Source organism: Nyctibius grandis, chromosome Z (assembly GCF_013368605.1).
Source record: "Nyctibius grandis isolate bNycGra1 chromosome Z, bNycGra1.pri, whole genome shotgun sequence".
NCBI lineage: Eukaryota > Metazoa > Chordata > Aves > Nyctibiiformes > Nyctibiidae > Nyctibius > Nyctibius grandis.
In genome coordinates, this window is record NC_090695.1 from 336,126 (window position 1) to 349,369 (window position 13,244).

The following is a 13,244-nucleotide window of genomic DNA, read 5'->3' on the forward strand; positions in this document are numbered from 1 at the left end:
TTTTCCCTTTAGTGACCTGTGCTGACTTCAAAGCAAAATTTTGATGTTCGAGGTTGGTTGTGCTTGATCTCAGCCCTGAGATATTGTTCTTTTACTCTTCGGAAAGTTTGAGTAGTATCTGTCCAGTCCTTCATGCCTCCGTCTCCCTCCTTCTCAGTTTCACAGGTACAAAAGCCTCCTGGTTGCAGCTCTTCGCTGACACCACTTGTCTGGATCTTATAACTTGATAATTATAAGGGATTGTATTTATTTAGTGGCCCTTGGTGGTTTTCAGCTCCTAGCAATGACGTGTACTCATGTTCTGTGGCAGCATCCTGAAAACCCGAGGTCTGCTTCTAATTTGATACCTGTCAACAAGTTGAAATTGAGGTATAACCTCCCCATAGTCTCTCCTGACCTAAGCTGTGGGGTAACGTGGCACATCTTTTGTCTTGTGCTGGGAATCGCTTTGTGGTCTAGCAGGAGGGTAATAAGTTTTCCCTTTTTTTCCTCTTCTCTGCTGAAGTTGTAGAACCTAAAAAAAAGACATTTGTGTGCAGAAGAATAAAAAAAAGTGTGTGTGCACCAAAGCACTGAGCTTCAGTATCTCTGCACCAGAGAGATCTCCCTTGTAGGGCTGGGGGATCATGTTTGTTTCTCTCAAAGTAAATAGTTGTAAGGTAATTTTATACTGCTTTGAATCTGAAGTGGTTTAACCAGACAGGTTACATTAAACCTGAGTTCTTTAATTGTTCTTTTCTCTGGGGGGATCCTGTAACACCACCTATAAACCCCTGCAGCTTTCTTCTGCTCCTTAACTGGGACTGCAGATATTCTGGTGAAACTCCTGATGGACCAGCTGAGCCCTGGCACGGCAGAGCTTTTGTCTTGATGTTCTGTGGACAATAATACAAGCAGTGTGATCTCAGGACTGTCATCTCCTGTTAAATCAGCGAGGATGACGAGAGCGGCCTTGCTGCAGCAAGGGTGAAGGGATGTTGTGCCACAGAGGTGCAGCGTTTGGCTGTGAACCTCTGGGAGATGTGCATGGAGGTGAGATAAAGGACTACAAAGATGATCAGAGGACTGGAGCATCTCTCTTACGAGGAGAGCCTGAGGGAGCTGGGTCTGTTCAGCCTGGAGGAGAGAAGGATGAGGGGGGATCTTATCAACACTTACAAATAGCTTAGGGGTGGGTGTCAAGGGGATGGGGCCAGACTCTTCTCAGTGGTGCCCAGCGACAGGACAAGGGGCAATGGGCACAACCTGAAACATGGGAAGTTCCATCTGAATATGAGGAGGAACTTCTTTACTTTGAGGGTGGCAGAGCCCTGGCACAGGCTGCCCAGGGAGGGGGGGGAGTCTCCTTCTCTGGAGATATTCAAAACCTGCCTGGACACGACCCTGTGCAAGGTGCTCTGGGTGACCCTGCTTTGGCAGGGGGTTGGAGTAGATGATCTCCAGAGGTCCCTTCCAACCCCAACCAGTCTGTGAGTCTGTGACTACGGATGCTGCTAGCCCAGCAAAACACCCTGACAACAATCAGTGAGCATATTCCCTGCTACTTCCAATGTTTCGTGTGAGACTTAATCCTAAAAAGTGAGTTATCTGTGTTAAAGATGGGCTTAAATGGTGGAAAATCACTTTTTACCACCACGTGAAATGAGAGCAACAGACTCTGCAGAAAGATCCTTTATGCAGTGATTTATGATCTGTTTTAAAGGAATTTCTGCAAGTGTCTGTCTCTTGGTCTGTGGGATCTCCATCGCTGTCTCGGTGCAGGAAGATGATGGATCTGACTCTGGCAGGTTAATTGGGAGTATTTCCTCCTCGTTTCTCCCCCCCAGCCTCTCCTTGCCTTGAGTAATACCTGAGCCAGGCAGGAGATCTCCAGCATCGCACGCTTGGCTCTGTGCCTCGGGTGCTGCGTGTGCTCTGCTTCTCCTGTCGGGTTTGATTTGGAGCTGCGTAAAGCCTTGGACGTGCTTAAAATGGAAAGGGGTTTTATTTGCACTAAGCAAAAGGATTAAGGTGCGGGTACAAAATGGGAAATGTAATTTTAAAACGAAGGCATTTAGAAAGCAAGTTTACACTTAAACCCTATATGACACGAGCCCGTAGTCTTGCATATTCTTTGTGTTCAGTTTTGCAGTACATCACACCAGAGAGAGCTTCCCCATAGCAGATATCTTACTTTTTTTTAGTAATAATCCAATGCTTTTGGTCATTTGAAGGTGGGTAGCCTTGACTGTCCAGCCCCAGGGCTAGCCCATGTAGACAGGGATGAAGTGTTCACTAAATCTGGCTGCTCCAGAGCTACTCAGAGCAGTACGAGCATGGAAAACCATCTCATCACAACTCCCTTCTTGCTGCTGTCTCCCGGAGCCCTCCATCTTACCTTTTGCTTCAGGAACAACATTAAGGACTCTCTCTAGTTTTTACCATTCCCATATTCCTTGCAAATGGTGTCCTGGGTTCAATGTGTCCATGCAGGAACTGACGTGGTGCTTCCCAATCTGTAGCAGTCTTTTTTTTTTGGCTTTTTCTCCCTTCCTTCTCATTGTAAACGTCTTCTACTCTGCTCTTTTAATTAGAGTATTCCTTTTAATCAAACTGACTTTCCTCCCCTGCTGCATTTTCTGAAGTTATGTGAAACTGTGTTGGTTGTGTAGTTTGAAATAAGTTTTCTTATTTCGCACATTATCATACATTTCTGGTATGTCTGTCTTGACAAGTATACCAGCTTCCAGCCTTCAAGAAGTTTCGTTAGAGATGAAGTATTTTATAGAGACGGCAGCCCTGAGTGTGACAGGTGCTCAGGTGCAGGGATGTCTCACCCAGCCCCACCGCTGCAAAGTGGCCAAGTGGAAGGACCCATCACAAGCATCGCTCTGGCCCTTTGCAATTGATTTTGCCTTTCTTCCCCCCTCTCTTAACCTCTGGAAGCAGAAAAACAGGAAAAATTGGGTGTAACTAGAGCACAAGTGTGATGAGGAGTGGCTGAGGGACCTGGGGGTGTTTAGTGTGGAGAAAAGGACGCTGAGGGGAGACCTTCTCGCTGTCTACAACTGCCTGAAAGGAGGGTGTAGCGAGGTGGGGGTTGGTCTCTTCTCCCAGGTAACAAGTGATAGGATGAGATGAAACAGCCTCAAGTTGTGCCAGGGGAGGTTTAGATTGGAGATCAGGGACAATTTCTTCATGGAAAGGGTTGTCAATCATTGGAACAGGCTGCCCAGGGCAGTGGTGGAGTCCCCATCCCTGGAGGGATTTAAAAGCTGTGTAGATGTGGTGCTGAGGGACATGGTTTAGTGGTGGGCTTGGCAGTGGTGGAATCCCCATCCCTGGAGGGATTTAAAAGCTGTGTAGATGTGGTGCTGAGGGACATGGTTTAGTGGTGGGCTTGGCAGTGCTGGGTTAGTGGTTGGACTTATAGAATCACAGACTGGTTTGTGTTGGAAGGGACCTTAAAGACCATCTAGTTCCAACCCCCCTGCCACAGGCAGGGACACCTTCCACTAGACCAGGTTGCTCCAAGCCCCATCCAACCTGGCCTCGAACACTGCCAGGTAGGGGGCAGCCACAGCTTCTCTGGGCAACCTGGGCCAGTGTCTCACCACCTTCACAGCAAAGAATTTCTTCCTAAGATCTCATCTCAATCTCCCCTCTTTCAGTTTAAAACCATTACCCCTTGTCCTATCTCTCCATGCCCTTGTAAAAAGTCCCTCTCCAGCTTTCCTGTAGCCCCTTCAGGCACTGGAAGGTGCTAGAAGGTCTCCCTGGAGCCTTCTCTTCTCCAGGCTGAACAGCCCCAACTCTCTCAGCCTGTCTCCATAGCAGAAGTGCTCCAGCCCTCTGATCATCTTCGTGGCCTCCTCTGGACTCGCTCCAACAGCTCCATGCCCTTCTGTTGGTGGCCCCAGAGCTGGACGCAGCACTGCAGGTGGCGTCATGATGATCTGGGGTCATGATCAGGTAGAGACTTGATGGTCTTAAAGGTTCTTCCCAACCAAAACAATTCTATGATTCTAATAACACAAAAATAAAGGCATGCGTGGGGCTGCTGGACTGAGGAGAAGAGGTTTCTGTACGGCTGCTGTTCATACAGAGTGTGTATCCTCATTTCGGTGCTCCTGTTCTCTGCCAGAACAGCCGTGTGGGCAAGGGTCAGGCTCACAGATGGTTTCAGTGAGTGAGGGCAGAAATCAAAATCTCTGCAGTTCTCTCCCATCTTCCTTTGACGTTTGTTATGCACATTTTTTTGAAATAACGATGGCCTTACTTGACCTTGCTGGAAATGCCTAGTGTTTTAATTAAAAACTCGGGTTTTGAGGGGTCCATAACTCACTGTGTTAATTTGGAGAAGGCTGAAACTTGGCAGATGCTGAACCAATTTCAGGATCCAGTCAGGAGGCTCTACATCTAACAGCTGTGGCAGGAGGTGATATTTTCTAGCAGTAAGATACAGTGCTCTGCTTCCTTCAGTTAGCGTTGTGTCTTTGGAAACTTCACTGCTGGTGACAGTGAGGCATCTTCCAAGTGGCTCTTTGTCTTTTCAGAGCCCAAAGATTTTTGTGTTTGTTTTAAGGGTCTCGGCCAGAGACTAGAGGGATTAGTGGATGAGTGGATTCAACTTCTATTCAACAGAGTTTGGAAAAGCATAATGAGGAAGAGTTCCTATTTGATTCATTATATATTATCAAGTTGGTTTTAAAAATTTTTTTGGCCAAATCAGGAGATCCATGATGTCTTCAAAATGACCATATCCTTTCTGAAGGGAACAGGGTGGTTGTGTTTGGTAAAATGCAGCAGCTTGGGAAGCACATCAGGAGGTGTCAAAGCAAGGTAATCCGTGGCCTTTCTGTTCCAGGCTAGAAAGGCACTGATAAGGGGGTTCAGTGGCAGGGGAGGGCTGAGACTGGAGGTCAGGTTTGGGGTGACCTAGCTCCTTTTGGATGGCTTTAATATATGCTGAGGGTAGTGGTGAGAGATGCCTCAGTATACAAATTCCATGTTTTGACTCATCTACGACTCCAAATGCTTTATTTTAAGGAAATAATGCCCAGCAGGCAGACTAACCCTGTGTATGATTTGCTTTCAGATGGTCCTACCACGACTTTTTCAATAGGTATCGTGTTCTTATGAAAAAGAGGGACCTCTCTAAGAACGACAAGAAGCAGATCTGTCAGACCCTGTTGGAAGACCTCATTAAGGTGAGTTGGAACCAAATCTTTGGCAATGATTTTTACAGCACAGAAGCTCATGGATTTGATATCATCCCCCTGTACTCAGCACTGGTGGGGCCACATCTCAAACACTGTGTTCAGTTTTGGGCCCCTCACGACAAGAAAGACCTTGAGGTGCTGGAGCGAGTCCAGAGAAGGGCAACAAAGGTGGTGAAGGGTCTGGAGCACAAGTGTGATGAGGAGCGGCTGAGGGACCTGGGGGTGTTTAGCTTATTGCTGTCTACAACTACCTGAAAGGAGGGTGTAGTGGGGTGGGGGTTGGTCTCTTCTCCCAGGTAACAAGTGATAGGATGAGAGGAAATGGCCTCAAGTTGTGCCAGGGGAGGTTTAGATTGGAGATCAGGAACAATTTCTTCATGGAAAGGGTTGTCAAACACTGGAACAGGCTGCCCAGGGCAGTGGTAGAATGCCTATCCCTGGAGGGATTTAAAAGCCGTGTAGATGTGGTGCTGAGGGACATGGGTTAGTGGTGGGCTTGGCAGTGCTGGGTTAACGGTTGGACTTGATGGTCTTAAAGGTCCTTTCCAACCAAAACAATTTTATGGTTCTATTATCTGAATTGCTCTTTCTCCTCCTACTTCACCTGCTGCTCATGGAGGTGATTCTTCAGCCTAGGCAGCCTGGGGCTTTTTCCAAAATGAGATAGTCTTGCAAGGAGGTAGTGAGAGCAAGCGTGATGTGAGATCTCTAGATTGCACTCGAGCTGAACATACTGTTTCAGTGTTGATGGAAGTCCAGAGTTTGTTATCACTGACTGTACGTGAACAACTGGCCATTTCCAGAAAACTCATCCCTCCAACCCTTCCTGTGTTTTGGCTAGCCATAGCTGGAGCACATTTTGGAGGTCCAGTTTTGGGATAACATCCTGAACCTTAGTCAGTTATTAAATGTCTCTTTGCACAAATGAGTAAGAGAAAAATGCAATAGATGTCCTTTCTTGATGTGTGGGAGTCTTTTTAATAGCCACTAATATGTAGAAAAAGCATCCCATAGATTGGGACTTCTTTCCCTTAAGCAAGTAAGAAGTCTTTGCCACCTCTCCTCGCCCAAACCTTACTACTCAGACTCAGTGTGTTATTTTTAAATTGCAAATGTGCACGCAAAGGTTTCTTGCTGTTGAGCAGCCCAGAATGCGCACGGCACCTTAACCAGGTTTTAATTTTTGATCTCTGTTTTCCCTGTGGGATTTTGAGGAATCTACTCAGTTGGGTTCCTCTCTGCAAAAGCCATTTTCCTTATGCACCAAGTATTTCTATTAGCTGCAGAGCCATTTGCAGTATATGTATGACTGTGTAGATGTAAGCTTTAATCTGTTTGAGAAAGAAATATTTTCTCCAAGTCCTCTGGCATTGCATTGCTCTATTTAACTTTAAAAAAAAAGAGAAATAAAACCCCCAAAATTTTCAAAATTCATGTAAATATATGGAACTTTAGACTGAATCGGAGTGCTTCATTCCTCAATGGGTATATAGAAGCTCAGGTAGTTTGGAGTCTAATCATCACCCAATTAAGAAGAGATGTGAGCTGAGCTGATAAATTTGATTCAAAGTGGTTTTTTTTTATCTGTATCTACTGAGCAACATAGACTGAAAAAAAAAAAATGTTTGCCTTAATTAAATTTAGTTTCCTTTATGCTTTTGAAAAGGATCCAGACAAGTTCCAGTTTGGACGTACCAAGATCTTTTTCCGTGCAGGCCAGGTGGCATATCTGGAGAAACTGAGAGCAGATAAGTTCAGAGCTGCCACAATCATGATTCAGAAGACGGTGCGGGGCTGGCTGCAGAGGGTCAAGTACAAAAGGCTGAGACAAGCTGCAATCGTCATCCAGCGCTACACGCGTGGGCACCTGGCGCGGAGGTGGGTCCTAGGAAGCCCTCCAAGGAAGGGCTAGCTGGGAGGTCAAGTAGAAAAACACTTCTGGGCACTTGTATTCTCAATCTGTTCCATCTTGTGGACCTTAAACTTGGGGGTTTCATAGGAGAAACATTGAAAATGCTCTGCATGGGGTGTTGCCTTTCAGCCGTGTGAAAACAAGACCCGTATCATGCACGTAGGTACCACTATGGTGAACGTTTCTTTGCTAAGTTGTGGGGAATGAGAGAGGTGCCTGAGGACTGGAGGAAAGCAAATGTCACTCCAGTCTTCAAAAAGGGCAAGAAGGAGGAACCGGGTAACTATAGACCGGTCAGCCTCACCTCCATCCCTGGAAAGGTGATGGAACAACTTGTCCTTGGTGCTGTCTCTAGGCACATCAAGGATAGGAGGATCATTAGGGGCGGTCAACATGGCTTCACCAAGGGGAAGTCATGCTTAACCAACCTGATAGCCTTTTATGAGGACATAACCCGGTGGATAGATGATGGTAAAGCTGTGGATGTGGTCTATCTCGATTTCAGTAAAGCGTTTGACACGGTCTCCCACAGCATCCTCGCAGCTAAACTGGGGAAGTGTGGTCTGGATGATCGGGTAGTGAGGTGGATTGTGAACTGGCTGAAGGAAAGAAGCCAGAGAGTGGTGGTCAATGGGACAGAGTCCAGTTGGAGGCCTGTGTCTAGCAGAGTCCCTCAAGGGTCGGTTCTGGGACCAGTACTATTCAATATATTCATTAATGACTTGGATGAGGGATTAGAGTGCACTGTCAGCACGTTCGCTGGTGACACCAAACTGGGAGCAGTGGCTGACACACCAGAAGGCTGCGCAGCCATTCAGAGAGACCTGGACAGGCTGGAGTCCACATAAATATGAGGAAAAACTTCTTTACAGTGAGGGTAACCAAACACTAGAGCAGGCTGCCCAGAGAGGGTGTGGAGTCTCCTTCTCTGGAGACATTCAAAACCCGCCTGGACGCGTTCCTGTGTGACATGATCTAGGTAATCCTGCTCCGGCGGGGGCATTGGACTAGATGATCTTTCGAGGTCCCTTCCAATCCCTGACATTCTGTGATTCTGTAAAGTCAGGACTCATTCCTGGCCCTTCTCTCCAGCTTTATTCGGGGGCAAGAGATCAAAATTCTTTGTCTCAATTCGATTTCATATCTGTATTGATTTAATTTCTAGGTGCTGGGCCAGGGTTAGAGCATAAGCAGCTAGGCTGTAATCAAGTGACTGAAGTACCCTGAGATATTTAGGTGAAAGCGTTTCACAGAACTAATTTTTTTGGGGGACTGCCTCTGGCAAAGGGCGTTTGGATCAGCTGGTGAGCGCTTTGCTAGTTGGTATGCGCTCCTCTTCTGCAGAGACCACATTTGTACCTCATTGGTATCCAAGGAGAGTTCTCAGAATTGATTTACTGTATCCTTTGTAATGAGGAAAATCACTCTAAATCACTGGAAAAGGGGCTGTTTAACAGTACAGAATAATAGGGCTCGTTGTTTAACTCCGTGTGCAGGAACCTCCAGCTTCCTCATGTCGGTGGCTTGCTGGGATTTCTGTAGCTAACACTGAGCTGGAGAGCAGGCTGCTGGTAGCAGATGTGGGGTGGGTGTGAGGGAGCAGTAAAGCAACGTAGCAGCATCCCAACACACAGGTCACCTTCCATCTTGTGCCCCTCGTTCACGTCAAATGCTGCCATTCTCCTGCATCTAGCCAAGCTGGCTTGAGGCACTTCGCAGATGGGAACAAGGACTAGATTTGGGTCCTTTCAGCTTTGTTTGCTGCCTTGTTTTCTGCTTTTCTGTGTATGCTGTGTTTGGTTTGGAGCAGCAATGTTCTCTGTGGCTCTGAGTTAGCATCTGCCCATCAGAAGTGCTGGTACCTAATCTGCAGCCCAATTAACTCTGCTTGCACTTGGGCAGCGTGACATGCTGCCTGTATGCTACAAGGCTCCTGCACAGTCACTTCACTCCTGATTGCTGGATGAATGTTGGTTTCAATCAATTACTGAAGCAACTAAAGGTGAAGAACTTCCATGTTCCTTCCAAGGATTTCCTCTAAATCGTACTGTATTTTGGAAGAACATCAGAGATGCTAACTGAATTTGTGGTATTATTTGTGCTTGTGAAGGGGATTGGCATCATGGAGAATCCAGGGATGAGAGGGTCTCAAATAAGCAAAGCTGGGCAGTTTGGTGACTTTTATTTAAATCTGAGCACAGATTTTTCTTGTCCTCAAAAGTCCACATACTTCTCTAGGGTTGTGGCTGCAGGTCCCTCTCGGCAGTCTTACAGCTCACCTGAAGACAAAGCGTGTGAGACTTAAGAAATAAGAGGAAGGTTAAGAAAAAGGGAGAGTCTGTGATTAAATTTAGCCTCTCCGATGGGCTCTCCATGCACAGCTACAGACTTGGACTCTATGTTGACCTTTGTATCAGCCAACCATCCCTCTACAGAGGGGAGGAGGAATCCCTGGTGATGTCGAAGTGATGGGTTATGAGCTAAAAGAGAGGCTGAAAGCTGATATGCTGAAATCAGCTGCTATGGTGTTTCTTTATCAGAGATCTGTATGAGCGGATCAAGTGCACACTCAGTAAGTTCGCAGATGACACCGAGTTGGGCGGGAGTGTTGATCTGCTGGAGGGCAGGAAGGCTCTGCAGAGGGATCTGGACAGGCTGGATCGATGGGCCAAGGCCACTGTGTGAGGGTCAACAAGGGCAAGTGTTGGGTCCTGCTCTTGGGGCACAACAACCCCATGCACCGCTACAGGCTGGGGGAAGAGTGGCTGGAAAGTGCCTGGTGGAAAAGGACCTGGGGGTGTTGGTTGATGGGCAGCTGAATATGAGCCATCAATGTGCCCAGGTGGCCAAGAAGGCCACCAGCATCCTGGCTTGTATCAGCACTAGTGTGGCCAGCAGGACTAGGGCAGGGATCGTCCCCCTGTAGTTGGCACTGGTGAGGCCGCACCTTGAATCCTGTGTTCAGTTCTGGGCCCCTCACTACAAGAAAGACCTTGAGGTGCTGGAGTGAGTCCAGAGAAGGGCAACGAAGCTGGTGAGGGGTCTGGAGCACAAGTGTGATGAGGAGCGGCTGAGGGAGCTGGGGGTGTTTAGTGTGGAGAAAAGGAGGCTGAGGGGAGACCTTCTTGCTGTTTACAACTGCCTGAAAGGAGGGTGTAGCGAGGTGGGGGTCGGTCTCTTCTCCCAGGTAACAAGTGATAGGATGAGAGGAAAAGGCCTCAAGTTGTGCCAGGGGAGGTTTAGGTTGGAGATCAGGGACAATTTCTTCACGGAAAGGGTTGTCAAGCACTGGCACAGGCTGCCCAGCGCAGTGGTGGAGTCCCCATCCCTGGAGGTATTTAAAAGCCGTGTAGATGTGGTGCTGAGGGACATGGGTTAGTGGTGGGCTTGGCAGTGCTGAGTTAATGGTTGGACTTGATGATGTTAAAGGTCCTTTCCAACCAGAATGATTCTATGATTCTTCAACATGATTTTTCAGTTCACCTCTTCGTGCAGGTTTCATATGGATGGATGTCATCTGAGTAACTGCTTTCTCCTCTCTTTGGAAACAGACCATCCCTTGTCCTCTTTAATAAGCTCTGGTTCAGTGGGTCCTAATGAGAAACCGTTGGCCTTGATGAAGAGAATATATAAATCCAATATGGCTCTTAGTTTTCATATGCTTTTCACAAAATAAAGCAGCAGATCGACTGTCTAATGCTGAGAGCAACGAACAAATTATAAATTCAGCAAAACAAGCTAATTATGAAATTAAGTGGAGCTTTTATGGGCATTTATTAACCTGTGTAACAGCAAATTGAACATGAATTCAGTTGGAGAATTATTTACTCTCTGTGAATTGCTTGGGGCTCTGCTCATGAATGTTGTCAAACCAGCGCACGCTGGTTTAAATGTCAAACCAATTTGTAGCTGTTTTCACCGAGTGGGTGGATACCCTGTGTGACACTTGCTTTTTATAGTTAGGGAAGGGGTGGAGCCAACCTGGGCATTGATTGGCTCAAGTACGTAAGGCAAAGAGTTCAAACTAAGGGAAAAGCTGGAAAATATTTAGTTTTAATGCTGTTCAGGAATAATGAGGTGTGTTGCTTTCTGGTGCCAGTGCTCCTGGGTGCCATGAACAGTGGCTGATTGCATATGTGTTCCTGTTATTCTAACAGAGACATGCTATCAGCTGCTCTTTTCTTAACCCTGCTGCTGGGATGGTCTTTCTTAAATGGGTAGGTCTTTCTCATGAGACCCCACCTGCAATACTGTGTGCAGCTCTGGGGCCTGCAACGTAAGAAGGACACAGAGCTGTTGGAGCGAGTCCAGAGGAGGCCACGAAGATGATGAGAGGGCTGAAGCCCCTCTGCTATGGAGACAGGCTGAGAGAGTTGGGGCTGTTCAGCCTGGAGAAGAGAAGGCTCCAGGGAGACCTTCTAGCACCTTCCAGTATCTGAAGGGGCTACAGGAAAGCTGGAGAGGGACTTTTTACAGGGGTATGGAGTGATAGGATGAGGGGGAATGGTTTTAAACTGAAAGAGGGGAGATTGAGATGAGATATTAGAAAGAAATTCTTTGCTGTGAGGGTGGTGAGACACTGGCCCAGGTTGCTCAGAGAAGCTGTGGCTGCCCCCTCCCTGGCAGTGTTCAAGGCCAGGTTGGATGGGGCTTGGAGCAACCTGGTCTAGTGGAAGGTGTCCCTGCCCATGGCAGGGGGGTTGGAACGACATGATCTTTATGGTCCCTTCCAGCCCAAACCAGTCTGTTATTCTATGAGATACCATCGAGCTACTTTTGGACAAAAGGTTTTTCTCTCTGTCCGGTTTAAAACTTATTACGACAGAAAGAAGGGGAGTTTAGTTTTACTGCTAAGCTTTTTCCTCTGCTTTGCAGACTTGCTGAGCACCTGAGGAGGACGAGAGCTGCCATCATCTTCCAGAAGCAATACCGAATGCTACGGATCCTCCGAGCTTTCCAGAGGGTTCGCAACGCAACCATCACCATTCAGGCTTTTGCTCGGGGCATGTTTGTCAGGAGGATTTACCACAAGGTATGACTCCACGGAGTGTATTTTCGGTAGAAAAGAGTAGGAAGAGACTTTGTATTTACCTCCCCTGGCATAGCACGATAATGTATTTATTGTGGCTACTTTGGTGTTTTATGAAGCCGGCTGCCTCTGGTGTTTCTGGAGAGCACACGTTGATGGCGAGCGTTGCCATTTAAAGCTGTGCAAGCAAAAATGAGTTTGGCAGCAGCAAGGAAGTAAAGGTTTGATGACAGCAAGTGATACAGTGAGAAATTAAGGGTCTAGAGTGGAAGTGTGATGAGGAGCGGCTGAGGGACCTGGGGGTGTTTAGACTGGAGAAAAGGAGGCTGAGGGGAGACCTTATCACTCTCTACAACTACCTGAAGGGAGGTTGTAGCAAGATGGGGGTCAGTCTCTTCTCCCAAGTAAGAAGTGATAGGACGAGAGGAAACAGCCTCAAGTTGTGCCAGGGGAGGTTTAGATTGGAGATCAGGGACAATTTCTTCACGGAAAGGGTTGTCAAGCACTGGAAGAGGCTGCCCAGGGCAGTGGTGGAGTCCCCATCCCTGGAGGGATTTAAAAGCCGTGTAGATGTGGTGCTGAGGGACATGGGTTAGTGGTGGGCTTGGCAGTGCTGGGTTAACGGTTGGACTTGATGATCTTCAAGGTCTTCTCCAACCTAAATGATTCTGTGATTCTATGAAATCATCTGTCAGGAAAGTGAGAACAGCTTTGGGGAATCTTCTGTCCACTCCTCAGATCCAGCCTGACTTTGGTAGTCACCTAAATTTATGCCTAATTGTGATCGCGGGGATATTCGAAGAAGTGAGAGGCGCGATGAGCCAGGAGGGGAGACCCTGCTCCTGGAGATGATGAGGTTTATCTGGACAGCTGGTGACCCACCAGAGAGATTAGGGATGTCCTCCAAAACAGAGCAGCTGGATGCACATGATGAGGAATTTGTGCTGCTGCTGCTTTTTCAGCATCTATTTTTTTAAATCAGAAGGGACAGTAAGTTTATTGCTAAGTGCTGGTGTGTCTTTTAATGGCTGTTTTTTTCTGCTAGCTGTGGATCCTGTAGATCTATGTACTATTCCGAGGTGGTCCATGAAGTCTTACTTGA

The 13,244-nt window shown here is 47.3% G+C and overlaps 1 protein-coding gene across 1 annotated transcript in view; it reads left to right on the top strand.

Annotated features, from left to right (window-relative positions):
- The window catches only part of MYO5B (myosin VB), a 158,771-nt gene that overhangs the window by 96,673 nt on the left and 48,854 nt on the right, over positions 1–13,244 (top strand). The window contains exons 18-20 of the mRNA XM_068422068.1: positions 5,078–5,189; positions 6,868–7,079; positions 11,989–12,145. Of these exons, the coding sequence (XP_068278169.1) occupies positions 5,078–5,189; positions 6,868–7,079; positions 11,989–12,145 (481 nt within the window). The remainder of the gene's footprint in view (positions 1–5,077; positions 5,190–6,867; positions 7,080–11,988; positions 12,146–13,244) is intronic.